Here is a 22,689-nt window from a genome sequence, read left to right as displayed (position 1 = left end):
TAAATGTATCTCTATGGTTTCAGTGTTGTTATCACAAATATCCAACCGGTTGATGAAACATAAACATAAAACATACATCTATTGTATGAAGTGAACTGAAGATCGCCAAATTCCTTAACTTGTGCTCTCAATCACTTACCATATGTGGCAGCTGGATATTAGCTAGACTATGAATTAAAGACTGGCTTAAATTGGCCAATTCATGAAGAAGAGACTCATTTTGCTGTTCAATTACTTTGTTCTCCTCTTCTATCGTCTTCAGGTTGCTCTCCATTGTGGTAATCTAAAATGGACAAATTTGTGTACAATGTAATATAAGGCAAGCTGTTATAAAGCTCTTTGAAGGGAGAGAGAACAGAAATACCAAAGAAAGAAGAAAAAGGTCTATTCATTCACACTGAAAAAGGTTTTGCTTGAGTCTGCAATTCTGATCATTAAGGGTTTCACGTTGTATGATTCCAACAGCTTGTCTTTTTAATATTGGCAATAAGGAATAAAGGTGAATGTGGTTCCACTGCTGTACAGCTTCTCTTCTTGTGTCAAAAAGCATTCAGAAGGACCTTAGTTCTGCAAATTCATTCATGTGGTTCAACTCTCCTACTCCTAGAAGCCTGCTTCAGGGACATTCTGCAGTAAGTCATACATTTCTTGTGTTTTCTGCTTTCTATAGCTAGTTAAGCATGTGCAGCTTCTTGCTGCCAGTGCTTAGCTCTGTGAGAGCTTATTTTGATTCTATAGAAATTCACAGGGCTGCTTTGCAAAGATGAACAAAGATATTGCAATGCGGAAGGAATGGAAGGAAAGTTGCATCTATCCGGGAGAGTGTGTCCCTGAGGCATGACTACATGTACGGGGGAAGGCAACTCTGCATGTGTTCCCAGGTGACCATGCATGGTGCCCTGCTTGAGCTAACAAGTGATGCTGAATGACAACTTACCCAAGCTTGTGCAGAGCACTGTGCTAGTGAAGCTGGTCGACAGCTGGCTGAACATGAGCCAGCATGTGTCCAGGTGGCCAAGGAGAGCAACAGCATCCTGGCCTGGATCAGAAATAGCGTGACCAGCAGGACCAGGGAAGTGATTGTTCCCCTCTACTCAGCCCTGGTGAGGCCACATTTGAGCACTTCCACTATTTTCCCATTTTGTATTCCCCACCTGTGAAGGCTTATGGAAACCTTGGTAGCCAAGCCTTTTGTTTTGTTCAATATAATTCTAATGCTGCAAGTAACTGTTAACATTGCTCCTCTTCATAGGTTGGTAATGACTATCATATAACTCTTTGGGGGATGAAAATGTACTTTGTGTATCTTCAGAAGAACATACGAATTCCAAACTGAGCCCTTGGACTCAGGTGGGATTTTCTACTAGGCATCAGGATCTAGAAGGCTAAGAAGAGGTAAATATTAGGCCAGATTGCCCAGAGACTGTGGAATCTCTGGTGTAGGAAGTAAATACAGGTTAGATAAGTATCCATCAGGATTGGCTTAGGAAGAGTGGGAAGGAGCAAGGAAAGAGGCCTGGTGGACAAAATAAAGCTTTGAGGTCTCTAGAAGCTCTATTTTCTAGCATCCTCTTACTAATTTTAATGGGACTATGCGCCATTATTAGTCATTCTACCCTTTTTCTGCTGCACCAAGTTGTGACAAACATCCTTTCAGCTTGATGGTAAAATGATCAGCTGAGGGTTTTGTAACCAAGAATACACAGGGGTCCCAGGTAGCACTTAACCTGATTTCTAAGAATATGCAATGGCACTAGTCTGATACATGAACTCTGGAAGTGAGGTGACTGAGGCCTGGTTTCTGTACTCATTTCAGAAGAAAACCTGATGTGAAATTTGAAGCTAATACATGTTCAATACATGTTTTATATCCATGTTAATGTTACCATGCCTTTTCATTTTCTCTAATGAACATGGCCAAAAGCAAAATAAAAAGTGCAGAACATAATTGACAGCTGGAGCGTGGTTTACCTAATGGGCACACAACAGCCAAACCTCTTCACATTTTAAAGAAATCTCAGCTAAATCAGCACCTACAGCCCTGCAGTAAGCAGAAGAAAACAAAGGCAGATTGGAAGCTGCCACGTCCAAAACTCAGGACAAAACTCCTCAAATATGTAAATAATAAATATAAATATATTTCCTGCTGGTGATTATTCTTGCTTAACATTCTTGCAGATTTTGTCTTTATTACCCTATAATTAAATTGGGTCACATCCAAAAAACTCTGAGAAAATGTAAGTCAAATCCTATAAAGGCTGAATAGTGACAACAGAAACCTTTCAGGATGGGTTTGGGTAAGATTTAAAAGTCAGCCAAAAACCAAAGTAGAGAGGCAGATCCTGGCTTCTAAATATACAAGAGGAGAAGGAGGACAATGGACATGGTGGTGTTCTCCACAAGCAGCAAAGAAGTAACAAGGCATGGTTTGCTCTGCGACCGTCAGGACCAACTGGGCGATTATGGCTATGGAACTAAAAGCTGATAGCTGGTGAGAACTATGGCAAATCTCACTGATGGTGTCTGTGCTCAAATCGTGTGAAGAAAAATTAACTAGAAGCTGCATAGATGTGGGAAAATACCAATTAAAGAATCCAACTCATTTCCTACCTTTGCTTTTTCCATCCAGTTTTAGGACTGAATAATGAGGTTTTGAACAATAGTTCAATGTTAGGTTTTCTGTCAGGTTTCTTTTCTGCTTGTTTGTTTGTTTGTTTTTGTTTGCTTGGTTTTTTTTTGTGGAGCCTAAAAGGAATTAAGCTAGATTTGTGGAACCACTGCTGCTGCCAAGGGCTGCACTTAGCCTACCACATGATGAAGTGAAGTGTTACAGGTATTTGCTTCCCTATCTAAATTTTCTCTGCAGGAAATATCTGGCAAGAGCCATGTTCATCTGGGCTCCTTCGCCTTGTGACTTATGGTAAAGACTTTCATGTCACACAACAGTTTAACTGCTATTGGAAAGGTGTAGCCTTATCAGGGGAGAAGAGCTGTCCGTGGCAGGTCATGCTTTTGTCACTATTTTAAACAATGTATTTTGCTAAACATTTTGTTGTTGGGGTTTTTTTGTGTGTTTTGGTTTTTAATGACAGTAAGTGATCTGGAAATTGCATAACTTATTTAATTTTCTGACGTTAAAAAAAGCAAGTCAGATAAAAATCCTCATATGTAAGAGACGTAAAAGGGAACAATACATTTCCTATATTTCTCTTAATCAGTTGTGTAGAAAAAGCAGCTGAATTTAGGGCTTCATAAAACTGTTACCTGAGTTCTCAGTTTAATCATATCAGCTTCCATCTGGGAGTTGGATTCATTTAGTTCTTTGATTTCTTCATCTAACTGTTTAATTTCTTCATCATTTTCTATACCTGTGTGATACAAAAATAAAAGAGGTGTTAAAATAATTAAGCTTCAAATCAGAGTTCAGTGAATTAATTATTTCCATATTTGAACATAAAATTTATTTCAAGCAAAAGTATCAAAGTAAAAGAGAAGAAGGAAATGTTCTTCCAGCTTGGCTCTGAGCAGTCTGATCTAGCTAAAGATGTCCCTGCTCCCTGCTGGAGAGGTTGGCCCTTTCAAGAGCCCATCCAAACCAAACCATTCTATGATGCTATGAACTTTTCTTCTGAAGTCAAACCAACACATTTTCTATACTTTTCTTTGAAAAACGGTGGTCATTTTCCAGAGGGTGTGTTGACAATGCCTGGAGGATCAATAAGGCACACCTTTTTCTTTTGTATGCACTGATTTAACTGTATCCTAAGAAATGCACCCGCAGCAATAAATTCTTCTCCACTGTTACGTGGAACTTATTTGAAAGCCTCTGTCCACTTACACATCTTCTGAAGGAAAATAAAATACCCTAACATGCTGACCTCTTCAGATTACATTGCCATCAAAATCGTTTGTCCCTAATTCAGAAGATTTTGTTTTTCCCCAGCAGTGGAATTTTGTTGGTGTAGAGGGATGTGTTTGGGTTCTGTTGTTGCTTTAAAGAATGCCATGGTTCAGAAGGGTGTTACTAAATAACTTGTAAAATGGAAATTAATTCTGTGATCTTAGAGTACAGAATTTTAAAGGTACCTGCATTTTTGAGGATTCAGACACGAGTAAAATGTAAAGGTGTTATTTATTTATCCTCTTGATTACTATAACAAAGCTTAAAATAGTCCTGGAAATAGGTAGGCCTGTTTTATTTCAAGTCAGAGGAATAAGCCCCATACTACAACAGAAGCTGGGCTTGACTCGTGGGGGCACATCTCTTCAGAAGAGGTCCTGGGGGTCTCGGTGGACACCAGGTTGACCAGCACTGTGTCATTGCAGCAAAGGCGGCCAACAGCTCCTTGGGCTGCATCAGGCAGAGCATTGCCAACACGTCAAGAGTCCTAAAGCTAGAGAAAGTGGCATTCCCACTTTCCTCTTATTCCAGCATGACTCCTGAATACCCTTCCCCACAGTGCCAAACTAATGGGAAGGATGCCATGTGACCCCCTACCTACCCAAAATATACATATACCACTCCATGGGGCATTTTTCCTGGGCATGGCAGGTAGTTTTCAGTACTCCCCAGGCTGTAGACAAAATTGCCTATTTCACTCCTTAGTTACTAGCTATTGAACTAGCTGTTGCTTGCTGTTGAGGGTAGATTTAGACTGGATATCACAAAGAATTTCTTTAAAGTGAGGGTGTGAGACACTGCAACAGGTTGCCCAGGGAGGCTGTGGATGCCCCCTCCCTGGAAGTGTTCAAGGCCATGTTGGACAAGGCCTTAAGTAACCTGATCTAGTGGGAGGTGTCCCTGCCCATGGCAGGGGGGTTGGAACTAGATGGTCTTAAGGTCCCTTCCAAGCCAAACCACTCTGTGAACAAAAGAAAGCCAACAGTTTCTCCAGCTACTCTGGCAGCGTGGGTTGAAACTGCCTCCTGCATTGGGTTGCAATTGCCTCCTGCACTGTGTTGAAATGCTTTTTAGTTCTCAAACACAGGCAACATCAACAATTCAGAAGACATGCACAGTTATGGACTAAGTGAGTATATAAAGTTTTCCAAGATAACTCAGACTTCAGCACCTCACGGAGGACCCCTTTGAGTCTCATTTATTTAAACTTAAGCACCTACACTTTGCTTTTATTGCACTTACTACCCTGGCTTTCATCCAGAGTGCCTTGATAGCTTCCCTGTTCCCAGGAAGGATGCCAGACTGCCAGATTATCATACATGAAATGTCACAAGGCCATCTACAAGGCCAGAGGGTCCAGAGCCACAGCTCTGAAAGAATTCAAGGGAGAACATGAGGACTTAACACTCTGGAAATCAAAGTTTTTCTCTGTTCAATCCTGCAACAATGTAAGACCCAACTATTGACCTCTGATGAATGAGATGGGACCCAGAAAATTAGGATGTTATAATTTACTTTGAAACATTTTAGTATTTTAGATTTCTGTAGACATTAACCCAGACCAGCCTGACCACTCCACTGCTGGCTCAGATTTTGACAGCATAAAACCCAGTTTCACTTCCACAGAGGATTCACTATTTATACAAAGATATAGACATGTAGGGGGGAAAAAGCTAACAGAGTCAAGGTAATTCTAGTTTACAGTGAAGTAATACTTAAAAAGGTAATGATTAAAAATTTACCATTACTAGCCCGCTGCTTTATTGTTAGCATTTGTTCTCCAGACAGCTTTGCTTTCTTCATTGCTGAAGTAGCTCTGGGGCATCCTGATAAACTGTGAACAGTAAGGAGCCTGTTAATTTTGATAGGTCATTGAAAAGAAATCCGTAATCAAAACCCATAACAAAAACAGTCTCAGAGACAAAGTTTATTTTCACTGCCTAGCAGTGAGACAATGTGCTAGTCTGAAAAGAAACAAACCCAACTTACCAGTAGTGATTTCCTGAGCTGATTCTTTCTTCCAGTCTTTTTATTACAGACAGCTAATACAAAAGTCAGATATATCTTGCAAAACTCTAATCCTGGGAACAAGAGCCCAATTTTCTGAGGCTGCAGTGTCCTTAGTAAAAAGTTCTGTATGAATGATGGTAGCTCTGTAAATACTCTCCTTTGAATTCACACATGCCCAAGTTTCTGCTCTGCAAGGAAATTCTATCTCTTCCCTTCCATGGTCTTGACTATATTTACTTTCCTGATGGTACAGGTTGAGAGCAACCAACAGAGGACACAAAGGCAAGATGAAAAATAAGAGCTAGGACTTCATGAGACTGGAAGTGGGCTGTTGTACAAGAGCAGACAGAGGTGTAAAGTTAACCAAAAAGCTTGCATTTAGATTCCAGTAAGACAGGAAGTGGCTCATGACTTCTAGAAGACTGGGGCATAGAAGGAAACAAGACAAAAAAGTAGGCATTTGTCTCAACTATCTTGAGATTTTATTTGCCTTCTTATGACTAGCAAACGAAAGAGCAAAAGTGAACACCATCCCAGTGCTCTAAGATGTAAGCAAAATACAGGTCAAACATATTAATAATAATAATAAAACAACAGAGAACTATGCTAGCTGTGAGCTTTGGTAAAAGTAATACTTGTCCTTTCATCAAGTTTAGAGGCTTTACAGTTGGTGCCTGTTTTCTGTTGCAAAGGGAATTAGCGTGTAATCTCACACTGACTTTTACACAGACATGGAATTCTGCAGCTTGTTCTTTCCAGTAAGGAGCTGGTAAAATGAATCACAGTTATCTCACTTGCTACTGTCACTGTTCTCATACACATGAAAAATCATACACATGAAAATATAATATTCAGAGATGGGTATTCTTTCTATAATAAAAAATGAATAAGGCTTCTAACAACTTTGCTGGGGGTCCTGCTCTAATAAACCCAGTGCCAATGTACTGAGCCATCTTTGAGCACTGTCCTGAGCAGCTTGTCTTGGTGAGATGCAATGTGTCTTAGCTCTTGATGAATTTCTACTGTTGGGCTTAATCTTAATCTCCAATCTGAGAAAGCAGTCTCACACACCATCCTTTAAAGCCAACCTCTGCTATAATTAACATATTACTATGAAAAATGTAATTAAACTGTTAGATTACAGTGATCTAGGGTCACAGCCTGCAAACTGTCCTACAAGACATGGGCTAAAATTTGAGGTGGTCTCAGTCGTTTTGCTGGTTGGCTGGAGACTTCTGACATTTATACTGGAAACCTGCTTTTATTGGTAAAGTGCTAGTAGCTGTATAAACATTACCAAATAAGGCAAATCCATATCTACCCCAACATCTTACCCTTACTGCCCTACCAGGGAAATGGAAATCTAGAGGTATGCAGAAAGACTACATGTATAAATTGGGATGAAGGGCATGTGGTGATTTAATCTGTTAGAGTTGAACACAGCATGAAGAATGCATTTTCTTTCTTGTTTAGGACTGTGGTTACATTACTTCAGCCATGTCTTGCCATATATTCAGTGGATTTAGAAAATAAGGTGAAATCAGTCTTGTAGTAGAAGGAAAATGAATCACAGAATAGAATCATGGAGTTGTTATGATGGGAAAAGACCTGTAAGATCATTGAGTCCAACCATTATCTATTTTTACCAAGTCTAGTGCTAAACCATGCCCCTCAGTACCACATTTCTGCCTGTTTGAAACACCTCCAGGGATGGGGATTCAACCACCTCCCCAGGGAGCCTGTTCCCATCTTTGAGAACTCTTTCAGCCAAGAAGTTTTTTCTCACAGCCAACCTAATCCCGCCCTAGTGCAGCTTTACTTCCCATCCTAAGGCCATTTCTTCTCATCCTAAATGGGGTAAAAAGCTTGAAAGGGACATCTTACCAATGTTTACTGCATATTTACCATGAAATTTAGTTTAAAATCAAATAAATGTAGGGTAAAATCCCGAAGTGCTTCATGGATATAATTGCAGTACCCTCAGGGATGTAAACAAGAGAGGCCATCAGAGTGGAGGATCATTGATCAAGTGGAGCAATTGTCTAGGTGACTGATTTTAGCTATCTGGGTTCCAGCTATGCTCTGTTAAATGCATTTTTTGCCTCAGAAGACAGATGCAGTCTGGTCCCTGCTGAAGCTGAAGGAATTGTGCTTGGCTTGCCAAGTGAAGAAAACATTTTCCAAATAGAGAGCTAGGGATGCAGGAGTGGAGGAAACAAAGGTCAAATAAAATGCAGCTTCTCTATTTGGTGTGTGAAGTGCTGAAGTTTACAAAGAAAGAAAGGACAGGATGTAGAGAAACCAGAGCCTCAACTGGGAGTACCCAAAAGGCATCTTGAGGGCTAACTTTTATCAACACTGTGAGATGTTTATAGATTCACTGCCACAGTAATTTTTCTAAACATTAAGAAAATGACACGCTTTTCCTATTTATTAAAAATAACATTGTCCACAGACTAGAGAAAGGAACAAGTCAAATTCAAGGGACCTTTTTTTAACTAGAGATAGATCCAAGCCATGCCCCTGATGTACATCCCTTTGAAATTCAGGGAAATGTGAAGATCACAGTGGATACTACTGTTTTATTTTGCTAATGGATGAAGCCCCAATTTTATGACTAAGTTCCTGAGCTATTTGGTAATGTTTGAAGTTCAAGTTAAGAGATCAAACTCAGTGATCAAAGTAGTCTTCTCCTTGGTTTAATATTAAACCCATGAACCACTCATTTTTTCTTTCTATGTTGAAGGATATCAGCTTTAGAGATTTCTTTATTCCCATTAGTCAATTCTGCTACACACCTTAAAGGATGAAAAACTCCATGTGCAACTCCAGCAGAGATAAAAGGAATCCTCCCTATGTCAGAACTCACTTTTATTTACATTCAAGGGTGACTGGCTTTTCCCCAGCCCCTTACTGAGCTGCAAAGTAAAGGGAATTCAGGAGAGAGGTTTTGCAAACAAGCTGGTTTTATTTGCACAGGGACTGCTGTGATTCACAGAGGCATCTTTGCTCCTCCCCAGCTGCCACACAACCCCAACTGCCTTTGTGTGGTAGTGGAAAAGATTGCCAGTTCAGCTCGGCCCAGTTCAGAACTCTTCACTGGAAAATAATAATTCGAAGTCAGGTCTCACAAGAGCAGAGTAAAGGCGAACAATCACCTCTCTGGACCTGCTGGCCACGCTCCTCCTCATCCAGCCTAGGATACAATTTGCCTTCTGGACTGCATGAACACATTACCAGCTCCTTTTGAGCTTCTCTTCAGTCAGTACACCCAAGTCTCTTCATTCAGAGCTACTCTCTGCCCACTCTGCACCCAGCATGGATTTGTATCTGGGACTAACCCAACCCAGATGCAGGACCTTGAGCTTTGTCCTGTGATGATACCCAGCAGACAAGATGCCATTTGTTTTTTACTGGAGATTTAAAGGGTAGAATCCTGTGATAACTCCATTGTAACTATCCCTCAATAACAAAAGAATAAAAGAAACATTGCTTAAGAAAAACAATAACAGAAATTCTGCAGACATGTAAGCATGGCCAAGCTGAGAGAAAAGGCTCTGAAAGCAGAGTCAAATTGGAAAGAATCCCCCTGGGGCATAATTATATCCAGGAAAAAAATATTAATGAATTTTGAAATGTTGGAGCTGTAAGAGCATTGCCAAAGTTTCCCTTCAGCTAGGCACAGTAATCCTGTGGCAAATTTACATCACATTTTGTTAATTGAAGTTGCTTTGTCAGCAAAGAGGCTCTGTGGGTGGGTTTCTCACATGGTGTTAATGTGCTCTGACCTGTATCATCCCTGAACAGGGAAAGAGGTTTGCCCTTGCCCAGTGATGCAACAACTATTGAAGAGTCACTCATTTTTTCCTTTGGGGAGTGCAGTATGCAACACAATTTATAGCACTAACCTGACCTGGACAAGCCAGAGAAGTGGGCCCCAGTGAACTTCATGAGGTTCAGTAAGCTCGGGAATGATGTGATGGAGAGCAGCCCTATGGAATAGGACTTGATGGTACTGGTGGATGAGAAGCTGGACATAAACCAACAACGTGCACTTGCAGCCCAGAAGGCAAATCACATTCTGGGCTGCATCAAAAGTAGTGTAGCTAGCAGGTCGAGAGAGGTGATTCTGCTGCTCTGCTCTGGTGAGACCTCACCCAGAATACTGTGGCCAGCTTTGGGGCCTTTACACAGAAGATTGTATTGTATTCTCCTTCATAATGACCACTGATCTTTATGACCATTAAACCATCTTGATCAATCAATCAAACAATTGAATCAATGATCAAATGAATCCCCAATCAGACGAATCCTCTGACTCAGGGTCAGTTGGATAAGACATCTATTATGAAGGATAAGCATATCTGAGGCTTCCCTGGATATAAATAGGTAAGGTATATCTCCAGCTACATACCTCTGGATAGTGCTCTTAGTCACCCCAAAAGTTAGAATTATGTATTTAGTGACAAAGTCCTGCTCACTTAGGCACTTAAAAATGAAGCAGTTCCCTAAGTACGAGACAGTAGTGAGACAAAGGTACTTAAAGAAGCAAATTTGTCCCCCCTGAAATCTAAAACACCATGCAGTCATCTCAGCTTTTTTATGGACTGTGTCTGAAATGAGGACAAACAGGCTTACAACCAGAGAGCTTCTGCTACCTGCCTGAAATCAAGGCCAAGTCACATTGCAAGCACCTCTACAAATCATTGGCTGCTGTCATTTGTCAGGTCTGCGCAGCAAAATTAGGGCTTGCATTTATATTGTGCAGTTTGCTCTTTGCAATAGGAATTTCATATTATTTTCTCCTTGACTTTCTTAAGGTAAATACACCTCCTAAGTCCTTTTGTATTAAGTCTTTTCTAGGAACCATCCAGTTCATTAGACTGTACATCTGATTAAAATGCTATTTCATCCTTCCAGCTCATAATGAGAAGAGCTGGCAAAGCTACCCTCAGTCAAAGGGCTTGGCTCTAAGTAATCAGTCTGTGCATTTAGTCACTTCTGACTTGTCAAATTCTACCTGATCTGACTGAAATATTCCATGGTAGGAGTCTGCCCAAATGCAGGTTCTTTCCAAACAACACAGGGTGGGAAGCTGTCCTTACTAAGGACAGAAAAATGTCCAAATAATTCAGTGCAGTTTGGGCACAAACTTGAACACAGGAAGTTCTGTCTAAAGACAAGGAGTATCTTCTTTACATTGAGTGTGGTAGGACACTGGGCCAGGCTGCCCAAAGAGGTGAACCTGTTCTGGCAGGGGGCTCGGACTAGATGATCTCCAGAGGTTCCTTCCAGTCCCTGTCATTCTGTAATTCTATGATTCTGTGAATGCCTCTAATTGTCCACAAACTGGAGCAAATCTTGACATGCCATGGGGTATTGCCCTGCTTTAGCCCATGCATATTGAACACAGCTGTAGCTGCAAAAAATTTACATAAACCTGATCTGAGTGTCACAGCATTGCTCCTCTTTTTTCATGAAAATATTGTTCTTAATTAAAACAAAAATCTTTAGGTACCATTTGGTCCTTAGTTTTGAAAGACAGTTAAATTTAGTAGCAGTACCTTTCTTTTAGAAATTAGTTATTGCCATAATTTTCTTCTCAATAATGTAAATACTATGTAAATGCTTCTTGAAAGCAATCTCTCAGTAATCATGCATATATAATTATATATATATATCAGTATATAAATAAAGGTAAAATAATGTCAGAATTTTAATGACAGAACTCTGTGAGCTAAATAAGTGTTAAGGCACTATGAAGAAAGCTGAACTGAAATGTGAACACTAATCCTGATATTTAACTGAAAGTCAGAAACTTAAATCACACGTGGATACCTGCACAAATGGCCAGGGCCTTTGCATCTGATGCTCCCAAAAGCCTACGCGAGGTGCAGGCTGTGTGCATTTGACCACTTAGGTAGCACCTCAGGTCTTGGACCAGAATCACTTCACAGTAGGTACCATACAAGCATTGAGTAGAAACCAACCTCTGAACCTAAACAATAAATAGGAACTATGCACAATATCTGGAGAGGCAGCAGTAAGGATAAGGCTTTTGAGTTAAGATATGAAGGACTGTCAAAGTAAGAATCAAAGGAAAAAGTTACAGGCAAGAGAATGAAGAAGTACACTTTCACCTCTGTATCTGGAATGGCTGCAAAACAAGATGTGGTTGGTTTAGTTAACTAAAAGGTACACAAGTTCAGCTGAAGTCTGCCTGGAAAAGGGTTGACAAATTAGGCACATCAGCTTGACTTGACATATTTGAAGGAAAGGAGTTTTATATTAGGGATTATATAATCATCACAAATTTTCCGTGGCATTGCTGTCACATTCAGGATGAGATTCCAACAGAGAGCTCAAAGAACATGATACTTCCTCATAACCTAATACATGAAATGGCAGCAAGATCTATCCCTAGCAGACTGGTTGCTTTCTCGTTCTTAATCTCTTAGAAGCTATGAAAAATATCATCACTGATGTTCTCCTTCTTTTGCTAAATCCACAAAAACAGTATTTCTTTTGTCAAATATTTGTAGTCCATCAGGTTTAATTAATTTCCTGTACTTTATGTTCATTGTTTTGAGGGACTATTTTAATTATCAAGTTAACAAAAGTGCTTTGTTTATATGGAACTGATTCCTTCAGTTGTTTATTTCCATGCTCTGATGTTTGGGAATCAACAATGTGTTTGACATCTCTGAAGACAGAGGACACCCAGGTGTGTGTTACAAATTCTATCTTAAGACAATTTGTCCAGAGGCACTCAATAGTAGCAGATTTACAGGTTTTTTCCCCTAAACATTTCTGTGCATTATAGAACCAGACTCAGGTCTCTATCTGCAAGGACTTGCATCCAAAAAATCATGTGTCTTGACTTCTCGTTATTTGCAGATATATGTAGGAAGATTATCTTTCCAAGTAGCAATGAAATTGAAAAGAAAAGAGAGGAATACCATGACAAAAATCTGTATTTCAAATCTTGCTTCTCTAATTTGAGGAAGAAGTGTAAGTGAAAAACAGAAGCCATAGTTACTCACCTACGATGAGTAAGAAAACTACCACTGACATGTCCTGAGCCATCACATCCTGGGGTTGGACATGACATTCCTTCCGTCTTCACTGATTTCCAAGAGAACTGTGAGCCATTTAGGTAGCCATCCTTTTGCCTTTTGGCGGCGAGAGGACACCCTGACGCACTGCGATGGGATGCATATTTTCCAGTTATATGACCCTGACCATCACAACCAGGAACTGGACATCTGGATAGCAGATAGATGAGATAAACTTTATTGTCTTGCCATCATATACCTGGTAGCCTCTACAACAAAGTCAAAATAAACCCGAAATGAAAAGGAAAGAACAATCATGCACTGTGGTCTCAAAAAAAGCCAAGATTCCGATTTAGTGGGTAAAACAACAGGAGAACTTTGCAACTATGCAAAAATATAGATATAAAAATAACTTTAAAAGTATTTGGTAAGCTACAATGAAGTTATCCAGTAGATGAAGTCACAGCTGTTGATATTGTGTAATTGCAAAATAAAAGGACTACGATCGACATTTGAATTTCAGATGTTCATTATAGCCAATATCATACTGGAACTAAAATGTTGGCTACTGAGACCCACTCATCAGAAATGCTGAGCACCTTTAACCTCTCTCTGAATAGAATGGATTGTAACAAACTATGGGCTACGGCCTAGGGAGAGCAATGAAGGCAGTTCCACATTCATGTTTTCTTTGCCCTATATACTTCCAAAAAACAAATAACCAGGGTTAGAAGGAACAGGTTAGAGTCTTCAAAGCAAAATGTTTAAAGAAAAGGACATTTTGTTTTTCAGTATGCTACTACACAGCATGTCAAAACAAGGTTCTACACAAAAATATTGCTGCAACTCTCCACTGAGAACCTAGTCCTGAACAGCTGAAGCAGTCACTTAAACCCACGATGTTCAGAGGCCACTGATACCAGAGCACCTTGCAAGATGAAATTGAGACCCATAGGTAGGTATTTGCTCCTCTTGCAAACTGTATAAACAGATTTGTCACAGCAATCTCATAGAAACAGTCTGTTCTCTATTCCCACAATGACTTTATGTAGCATGTATAACCATGCATGCTAAAACATTAACATGTCTATTGTATGAAAATGTTTCAGGTGTTTTTAGGAGATAAAGATCCAAGTAATTTTTCAATTTCATACAACCCCCCCATATTTAAAGCTATTTCTAAAGTATAGAAGATAGTATTTTTGTCTGAGTGCTGTATCCTTTGATGCATAAATCAGCATGGGTCCTTGATTTGGAGTTCACTCATAGAAATCAGCATGGCCATCTGCTCTTGGGTAACACCATACAATAACATTTATGTCTTAACAAAATCCTTATGATACATGTGACCTTATAAAACACAGGAAGGCCCTTTGGCAGCATTTATTCTCACCTAATTGGCTCTTGGTCTTCTTTGTCTTCCTTGCTTTGTGCTATCCTGATTCCACTTTTCTTTGCTCGTGGGCAGCCTGAAAGACTGAGTGAAAGAAAACATTTTAAAATACAAGGGATGCACTTTCTGTCTGAAAAACTGGCAGAATAGGTAATTCCATTCAGTCTCCAACATCAAAGCTGAAGTGGATGAAAGAAGGAGAGCTGCAGCATGCAACCACGAGAGGGAATCCGTGTATCTCAGTCTGTGAAGGAGGACAGGACTGCGGGTGCTGTGCAGACCACACACACAGACAGTCCCCGAGGAGCTAGGGAAAGCAGCTCCCAAACTCTCTGCCTAATAATCCCTGTAGCTGACTCAGCAGCAGCAGTGACAGCTTTGAAAGGAATAGAAGCTGGCATTTCAGGGCTGAGAGACATTACATCCTCTCTGTGTCAGAGAGGGAAGGAAGAATAGGCTCAGGAAATAGGATTCTTTGGATCTCTTGGTAAGACTAAAGATTTCTCTGAGGAGCACATTAGAAACAATATAAAACCTTCTCAGTCACCACATAAGAATCCTATAAAATGGCTGAATGAAAACATGAGAGAGCTCAGAGCTGTGCAATGTGCTCCTGAGGAAGTGTTTAAGTACTCAGAACTTGCCCAGACTAAAAGACAAAGCTGTATGTTACGCTAAGCAATACTGCATTGAACTAGAGACTGAGAATATTGTTTTTAACTACACAAGATGGAAAAAGATTTATCTATTCCAGGATTTTATAAGCTCAGCTTTCCCCTTCCACATATAGAATTCATTATAAAAAACATTTTGTCAAGTTGACAATTTAATAGATATGTAAAGATTCTTCTAGGTAGCTGCTGAGAACATAAACATGTCTGCCAAAAAATCATGCTTCGTCCTCTATTTTCTTGTTACTTTCTTGTAACATATCAACATTCAAAAAGAAACCCATCAGCAGAACAATTTCCAAAGTATTGGGATGAGAGACCAATCAGTATCACCAAAGGAAAAAAATTCCATAAAGAAACAAAATAGAAGATTAACATTTTGGGTTTGGCATGACAAAAAGTACTTCAGTGTTCTACAGTAGGTCCTGTTTATGATGAAGAGATTTTGTGGCAGTAAAATTTCCAGTTATGCTGTCAAGAATGTGAGGAACAAGAAGGTGATGCAATCACAGACAGAATTCTGTGTTGGTGAATGAAAACTAGAAAAAACAAGTTTACATGCTGCAAAGTAAGAAACAGTAAGAGGGAAGAAATTATTGGAGCACAAACTATTTGACATAGCATATCACCCAGTAACAGTGTAGGCATGGATACATCTATAGTGGGAAGTGAAAGGGACCAAGAACTGCTGTTTTGACACCAGACCAGCGAGCTCATATCTGTACAGCTAAACTCCCTGCCTCTGTAACACAGGATGGCTACAGCCATATTGCTTATCATGATCTGGACCTCTGATGTGCCTCAAATCATATTGGAGAATTTACCAGGAGAGTTTCAGCCATGCAGGGCCAGTACCATGGCAGGAGACATGCTAACAATCTCATAGTGTAGGCATCTCAGCTCTGATGCTTGAACCTGTGATCTCATCCTATTTCATTTTCTACTTTAAATGCAATTGATTATGCTCCTTTTCAAAGCAAGTTGATGTTTGTTCCAACTTGCTTGGTACATACCAGAGTTACATAGTTCTTTGTTAACAAACTAAACCTCAGAGAGCTTGTGCCACTCAGAAACAGTCTTCTTCCAAAAGAATAACATCTATGTAATCTGTACTAATAATATTTGTGTTATCTGTGATAATCTGTAAGAAGACAGAGGAAGAAAGAATGGAGTCTGAGGGGTTTAGAACAAGAGAAAGCAGGCTGTGGGGCATGGAGACAGTTTGGGAACAGGTTAGCTTATTGCTCCCCATACAACCTGGACTGGAGAAAGAGAAGTGGACAGGAAGCAGAGATAGCTCTAGCTTATCTGTAAGACTAGCTGTACCTACTATGGGTGAATAATCAATTTTTGCATTCAAAGCAAAATAGTTACTAGAATTTCTCAGAAAGCAAAATGTTTCTTAGCAGTTGTACAGACAGGTATGCTTGTGGACAATGACATTTTCACAACAAAATCTGAATAAAGAATTTCTGCCTTGATCAATGCTTTAATGCTTTCTACATATTACATCAATTTAATTACCACCTACTTGTTGGTATTTTGTTGTATTATCTTTTTTTTAATAGATCTTTCTATTCTGGTACTTTGATTTACTAGAAATTTGAAGATCTTTCAGGTCCTCTAAATAGATATTTCCAACAGACAACTTCTGAAATTATGATTAATTCATTTTTCCTCTGAAAACAGACTCCCCAAGAAAACGTATGTCAAGGCCGAGCCTTTCTTTGATTACGTTTTTCCTGTAATTACCAAAAGCTATTACAAACTAAACGTAGTACTTCATTTTTATTTCAGCTTTATCGCTTATATGTGAAAATAAAAGACAAGGGAAATTCACCAGTGGTATATGCTGATGTAACTTCTAGCATACGTTGACTGGGTGTGTGGAATTGCAGAGACTTACGGCAGAATTAAATCTGCCTTCACATGTTCTTGCTGTGGAGCAGCCATTTCACATACAGATGATAGCTAGGCATGTTGGCAGACATTTAGGAGAAGAATTTGTCACTCTTTTCCTTCTCAAACTGAACGAATTGTAAGTGATGGTATCAAATGCAAAGAAAATAGATAATTCAGATGCAAGCAGAGGCAAATGTTAATTTACAGTGTGGGAATTAGAAGGCTTAACTGTGAACGTACTGTGGAGTCCTCCATACTTAACAGCCCAGATTTAGGCTACTGGTTTACTTCCCTTTCAAAGAGTGTGTGTTGTGTCAGCCTCACCACCTCAGAAATGACCTCAACGTGATTTGAACAGTGTGCAGCTGGCCTCATGCATATGTGACAAGAATCTTTGGAAAATCAGTGGTTTTGACCAACAAAGACATTAGTTCTTAAGTGTCAGTGCCTCTATGCCTACAGGCAGCCAAGGACCCTGACAGAGGTCTTTTGGGAGAGAAACAAAGGAGTAATGTGGTCAATACAGACATGGTGGCATTTCAAAAGGTTGAATAGCTTAAATTCCAGTGGAGTGGAGAAATTCCAGGTGCCGTAAGGTTTGCAGAATTACTTTTTGTATCTTTATGTGCACTGAGTGTACTGTGAAACCACAGCAAAACTTGGTCCACTCATCTGCAAAAGTACAAGAACGTAAGAATTTACAGGTGGAGGTAACACCATCCAGTTCATGATCTGGTCCTGCCGTGGTCAGGAGATAATGCCCAGGGAAAGGGTTACAAAAATGAGCCAACATGCAGTGATTCTTCCCTGCTAACCTTGCCAGCTATGATGTTTCTTGTTTGTGACACAATGTCTTATGCATCTTCACTGTCCTGTCTGTTTCTGGTCAAACAGATGATCAAATACATAAACAGCTTCCTGAAATAGCAGTCAGGGCAATAACTGCCCCAAGCATAGTGCTGGTAGAGGTGTGAGCTGATAAATCCTCATATAGTTAAATGTTGGTCTAAATCTGACCTTAAATCCCTTTTGCACATAATGTAAATGCTTTTAAAATACTAACATCTTCTTTTTAATGTTGTTTGTACTTCTGCTGCTTAATTGTGCACTGCAGAAATTGTTATTGTGGTCTTTAATTTTTACAGGTGTGCCACAGTCCAAATCTCTCTGCTGCTGATGTTTTGACTTTAAACTGTTTATGCTTTCACTGAGAATATATTAAATCTGGGAAGCTGTATATGGCTAGTCATAGCCAATTGCAAAACTGCAGGGAAGTGGCAAAGCAAGCAAGTGTCCAGACACAGTGGTGTGACTGTGGGGTAACACCAGTATTACACACGGGAGTAAAGAGAGGTGTTCTTCGATTTGGCAGTGGATAGGTACTTACAGAATAGAGCACAGTTATTCTCTGGTTATTTATAGGTCTCAAACAGCCACAGGGGAATTGCTAATTACACAGGACTTGTGTAGTACCTCTACAGTGGTGCCACCATCACTGATTTTGGGGTTGCTAACCATACCCTAATTAGCGAATGTGAAGTTTCTTTGCTTCTTGGTAAGGAGCACAGTGAGAGTTTAAGTTACAGTTTAAGCACTTGTGGTAAAAACTTGCATACATAAATTTCACCTTCCATTCTTCTAGCTTGACATAGCTTTGTACAATGTGTTGCAATTTAAAAGAAGCCAAGGCTTATTCTGAAATGTACTAATGAGACTGGTGTGTATTAAATCAAAGAGGCACTTTGTCCTTTGATTAAAGCTGGGAAAGGAGGTAAAGAATGGGCCCCAATTTTACAATTCAGGAAATACAGAGGTAGTCTGGAAGAGACTGACAGAAACAATCAGGAAATATAATTTGTGGAGAAGAAAATGCAGGGATAGGATTTAAGTCCAGAAAAGGCTTAGACTGTGAGAAGAGGTAAGTCATTAAGAATGTAAAGCAGGAAAAAATTATGAATGTTGACTTGCTTCCCTGGGATAATAGAAAATGTAGAAAAACTGAATTAATTTGCTGCAAAGCCTTTGCTAGACATTAGCAAAAATCTTCCTACCTATGTGGGTAGTGAGCCATGCTGAAGCTGAGAAATGTCACTTGTTGATAAGCAGAATTAGTTAGACCAACACTTGTCTACATACAGTACTCCTTCCTACCTCAATATTGAGAGAGCGGCGAGAGGGCCATTGAGAGCCTTTCTAGCCCTTCAGTTGTTTGATTTAAAGAACAAAACCTTCCCTTTACCTACCTTCGATGAGAAGCATAATTTCCAGTAATATGCCCAGAGCCATCACATCCAGGAGTGGGACACCTAGAATAATAATGGAAGAGAAGACAGAGCAATGTCACTGAGGAAAGATATAGCTGCACATTAAAAATAAATAAATGAAAAATAGATTGTCTCAGTCCTTGTTTCCACAGGTGCCAGCTCTGGGGACCTCTACCTCATGCTAAACCTGAGCGTCATTCCGCACTGGGGACAGACAGACTTCTTTTTCATTCATAAAATGTTTTTCTTTGCTACTCCTCACCTGCCCTTTCAAACACTTTCTGGATATCCCTAGTATCAGCAGATTAGTGCAGTCTTCCAGCAGCAGCCTGACATCCCCGTACCACCAGGAATGGACAGGGTTGACAGCAAATGGAATATCCCCATGGTGTGTGTTTAAGTAACGGCTAACATTACAGTGAGACGTTTTGAGGTCACACCATGGGGAGACCCTTCCACCTCTCCATGAAGCCAAAGAAATGCCTAAGGAAAAAGGAAAAGAGGAAGTAATGCTGGCCTCTTGGGAAGAAGTGTTAACCCACCCCAAACACTCCCAACACCAGCCTACAGCACCAGACAGCAGTCACTGGTACTGCCATCAGTGGAATTTCTACTAGTGGAATGCCATTACAGTCATCAAAAACAAGTATGATGTTTCCTACATTTGCAAAGATTATTGTGCCCATCACAGAATAAACTACACTATAATGCAAAGTAGAATCCTGAGCTGGTATTTGAACTGCTAACCAAAATCACAGAAAAGACAAGGGAAGAACTAGCTTATATTTACTTTACTGAACAGATGCATGCTACATGGATTTCAGAGAGTCTTTTTCCTTGAGCCTGAGGTTTGAATTTTAGCCATGCTTTAAAGCTTCCCTTGAAGAAAGCATACAGATTCAAATAATCACGTGCACAAATTCAGGTGTTGCATTCTGAACCATTAGATTTCCATAACACTGGGTTCTTTCGCTGTTTGAATCCAGAGTTCACGCAGACTTTGGCTTTCACCCTTAGTATGCCTTTGTCAAAGTTGTTTCATATTGGTAAACTTTTGGTTCTCAAAGGTTTCTGCAGAACCTTTAAAATTTCTTAAAATGAATTAAGCAACCCAGAATTCAATTCAATAGGGCTGTCCAGCTCCATCGAGCTGAATTTTAGCTCTTAAAAGCTGGGAAACATTTACCTACTTCTGAGTTGCTGAACAGATTCAAACTTCAAACATGATTAATGCAATCTTGAAAGAGATAACTTAAACTGGAACTTGTTAAATGGAGTTCTTATATGGTCCTCATCTGGACCAGTTCATTTATTTGACAGAAAACATTAAAATAGGGTAGCACTTCTGGGATGTAAGCTGGTAAAACCTCTGGGGTTCACTGCATCACTGAAGTTTCTCAGCAAACGGACTGTGTGCTTAGTACAAGAAGTCTAAATAGCATCCTTAAAAACAGTTCTCCTTTTCTCTTGCTTTATGTACATTGTACAAGACCATGATCCTGACTAGAAGGTTTAAGTATTACTGTGATTCCAGTGACCAATATACACGTTACATCACGCATCAGCCCTTCTGCTTGTATTCAGACAGGCCACTGGTTTGGTGGGGGTGTTTGTTGTGTTGTATTGGTTTTGGTTTAAGTTTATGCTGACACAAATCAGGTGAAAACATGGCCCGTGGCAAAGCAGTCATAGCACAATCTGTATGGCCATTCATTCTTTGCCATGGCTGCAGATGGCTAGCACAAGCCTCTTGAAGTTAAAAAATGAATGCTTAAAACATCTTATATAAAAGGTCTTATATTTAAAAAGAAAAGTCTCTAAGTGTTTATATGACGTTCACTATTTAATTTTTGTTGGCAGTTGTTTTCAGATCTGCAGAGACAATCCCTTGCTTCATGTGTTTCTTCCATACTAGTTTTCTTCAGTGATCTACAACGCCAATTTCCTGCTTCCATAAAGACCAACTGTAAACTGAAGCCTGATAGAAGCCTCTAAAGATGTTGAATCAGAAGATTTGGGAGCAAAAATAAGTCAAAGGAATCTAAACTTTGGCTCTAAATGTCCATGGCATTCAAATGAACAAAGGAGAAGCAGCCATGAGACTATTCCTCTGCAGTCTGAGGTGCTACAAGGATTCCCTCTTTCTGAAAACCAGGCTATTTGAAGCCACTATTTTCCTCCACAGAATTTTCAATCCTTTTGAGAACAAGCTATTATCAAAACCAAACAATTTTTCCTACCTTTTCAAAGACTCTTGCTACAGGCAAGCATGATTAATAGTGTCTAAACAAACAGGATTTACAAGAAGCACCAGCATATAAAATCAATCAGGCTTAAAATTGGATAATTACACCATAGGCATTTGGACAGTCTCGCACAAGTTAAAAAAATAGGTTTTTTTCTGTGTCATTTAAAAAATTTGTAAGCAACTGAAGCTAAAGAAGAAATCATCCTGCTGCAAATTGAACTGAAAATCTTCACAAACGGTTCTCCACAGTTCACATCAGGATAAAATCGTACTTTTAATTAAATCAGAAGAGGCTTTTTCTCCAGGCAAGGATTTCAGAAGGACTTTTCAGATTTCGATTTTGGCACTATAACTTTTCTTTTTTTTTTCAAGTACCACAAACTTATTGTGTTGACCTAAATGTAACAGATTAAAGGAGAGTTTAATGCAGCTGATAAAAATATTTAAAAACCCTGGAACATTTCAATTTACTGATATTTCCATTCTATGAGAAGTGCTCACAAACACCGTGAAACACAGGATGCAGATAGGCAGCAGTCTGTTTCAAATAGAAAGTTATTGCAATATTTATGTACTGTCTTAAGCAGAGTAAATAAGGAGACAGCTACGAGTCTGTCTTTTCAGAATCTCTGATTGTACACAGGACTTGAAAATACTTTACTAGTTTGTTATCAACTACTACCTAAATACATATATATTTGACTTAACTGATCCGATGTACTTGCAACAATACCAAAAAGATACATGCAGAGTTGCTTGTAAGAGGCAAGAGGTGTGAAACCTTTGAAAATTAGTATCAAGAGTGAGTGGAAAAAGAGATATACAGTTTCCTCATTTAATTAAAGTGAGTGCAATTTGGCAGGATCAGAGGCTTAATTGCAGACTCTCATAACAGTTTATTGCAGCATAGGAAACAATTTGGTGCTGTAAAGAATGTGGCAACAAAAGGAACTCACCCTGTAAACAGTGATGCTCAGAACATGTAACACTAGCACTTTACCACAAATTCAAGGCATCCAGTAAAAGAGCTTGTCAGTGCAAGGGATGCAGCTAGCATCACCTCCACATCCCATCAATTCCACATAATATCCCAGAGAAGCTTTTTTGGGACCACAAGTGTAAGCAGAGAACAGAGCAGGCAGCTAGATTCAGAATTGGGATTAGATTCAACAGCAGGAGTGAAACAATGGTGAGAATCAAACTGAGATAAAAATACTTAAGCCCCACTACCCATTCCTCACCAGG

General features: G+C 39.6%; 1 protein-coding gene across 24 annotated transcripts in view; it reads right to left on the bottom strand.

The window, feature by feature from the left end:
* MYT1L (myelin transcription factor 1 like) overlaps positions 1-22,689 on the bottom strand; it is a 299,847-nt gene that overhangs the window by 3,031 nt on the left and 274,127 nt on the right. For 18 of the 24 annotated variants that reach the window (XM_068153377.1, XM_068153376.1, XM_068153373.1 and 15 more), the window contains 6 exons: positions 19,176-19,238; positions 14,360-14,443; positions 12,955-13,176; positions 5,644-5,735; positions 3,259-3,368; positions 140-283 (listed from right to left, as the gene is read on the bottom strand). In XM_068153377.1, the coding sequence (XP_068009478.1) occupies positions 140-283; positions 3,259-3,368; positions 5,644-5,735; positions 12,955-13,176; positions 14,360-14,443; positions 19,176-19,238 (715 nt within the window). The remainder of the gene's footprint in view (positions 1-139; positions 284-3,258; positions 3,369-5,643; positions 5,736-12,954; positions 13,177-14,359; positions 14,444-19,175; positions 19,239-22,689) is intronic. The other 6 variants (XM_068153385.1, XM_068153388.1, XM_068153380.1 and 3 more) reach the window with 1 other exon arrangement.

This window comes from Melanerpes formicivorus, unplaced genomic scaffold, assembly GCF_026170545.1.
Source record: "Melanerpes formicivorus ecotype bairdi unplaced genomic scaffold, bMelFor1.0.p_v2 SCAF_25, whole genome shotgun sequence".
Taxonomy (NCBI): domain Eukaryota; kingdom Metazoa; phylum Chordata; class Aves; order Piciformes; family Picidae; genus Melanerpes; species Melanerpes formicivorus.
The sequence above is the reverse complement of the archived record's forward strand: the minus strand, read 5'-3'. Positions and strand labels throughout refer to the sequence as shown.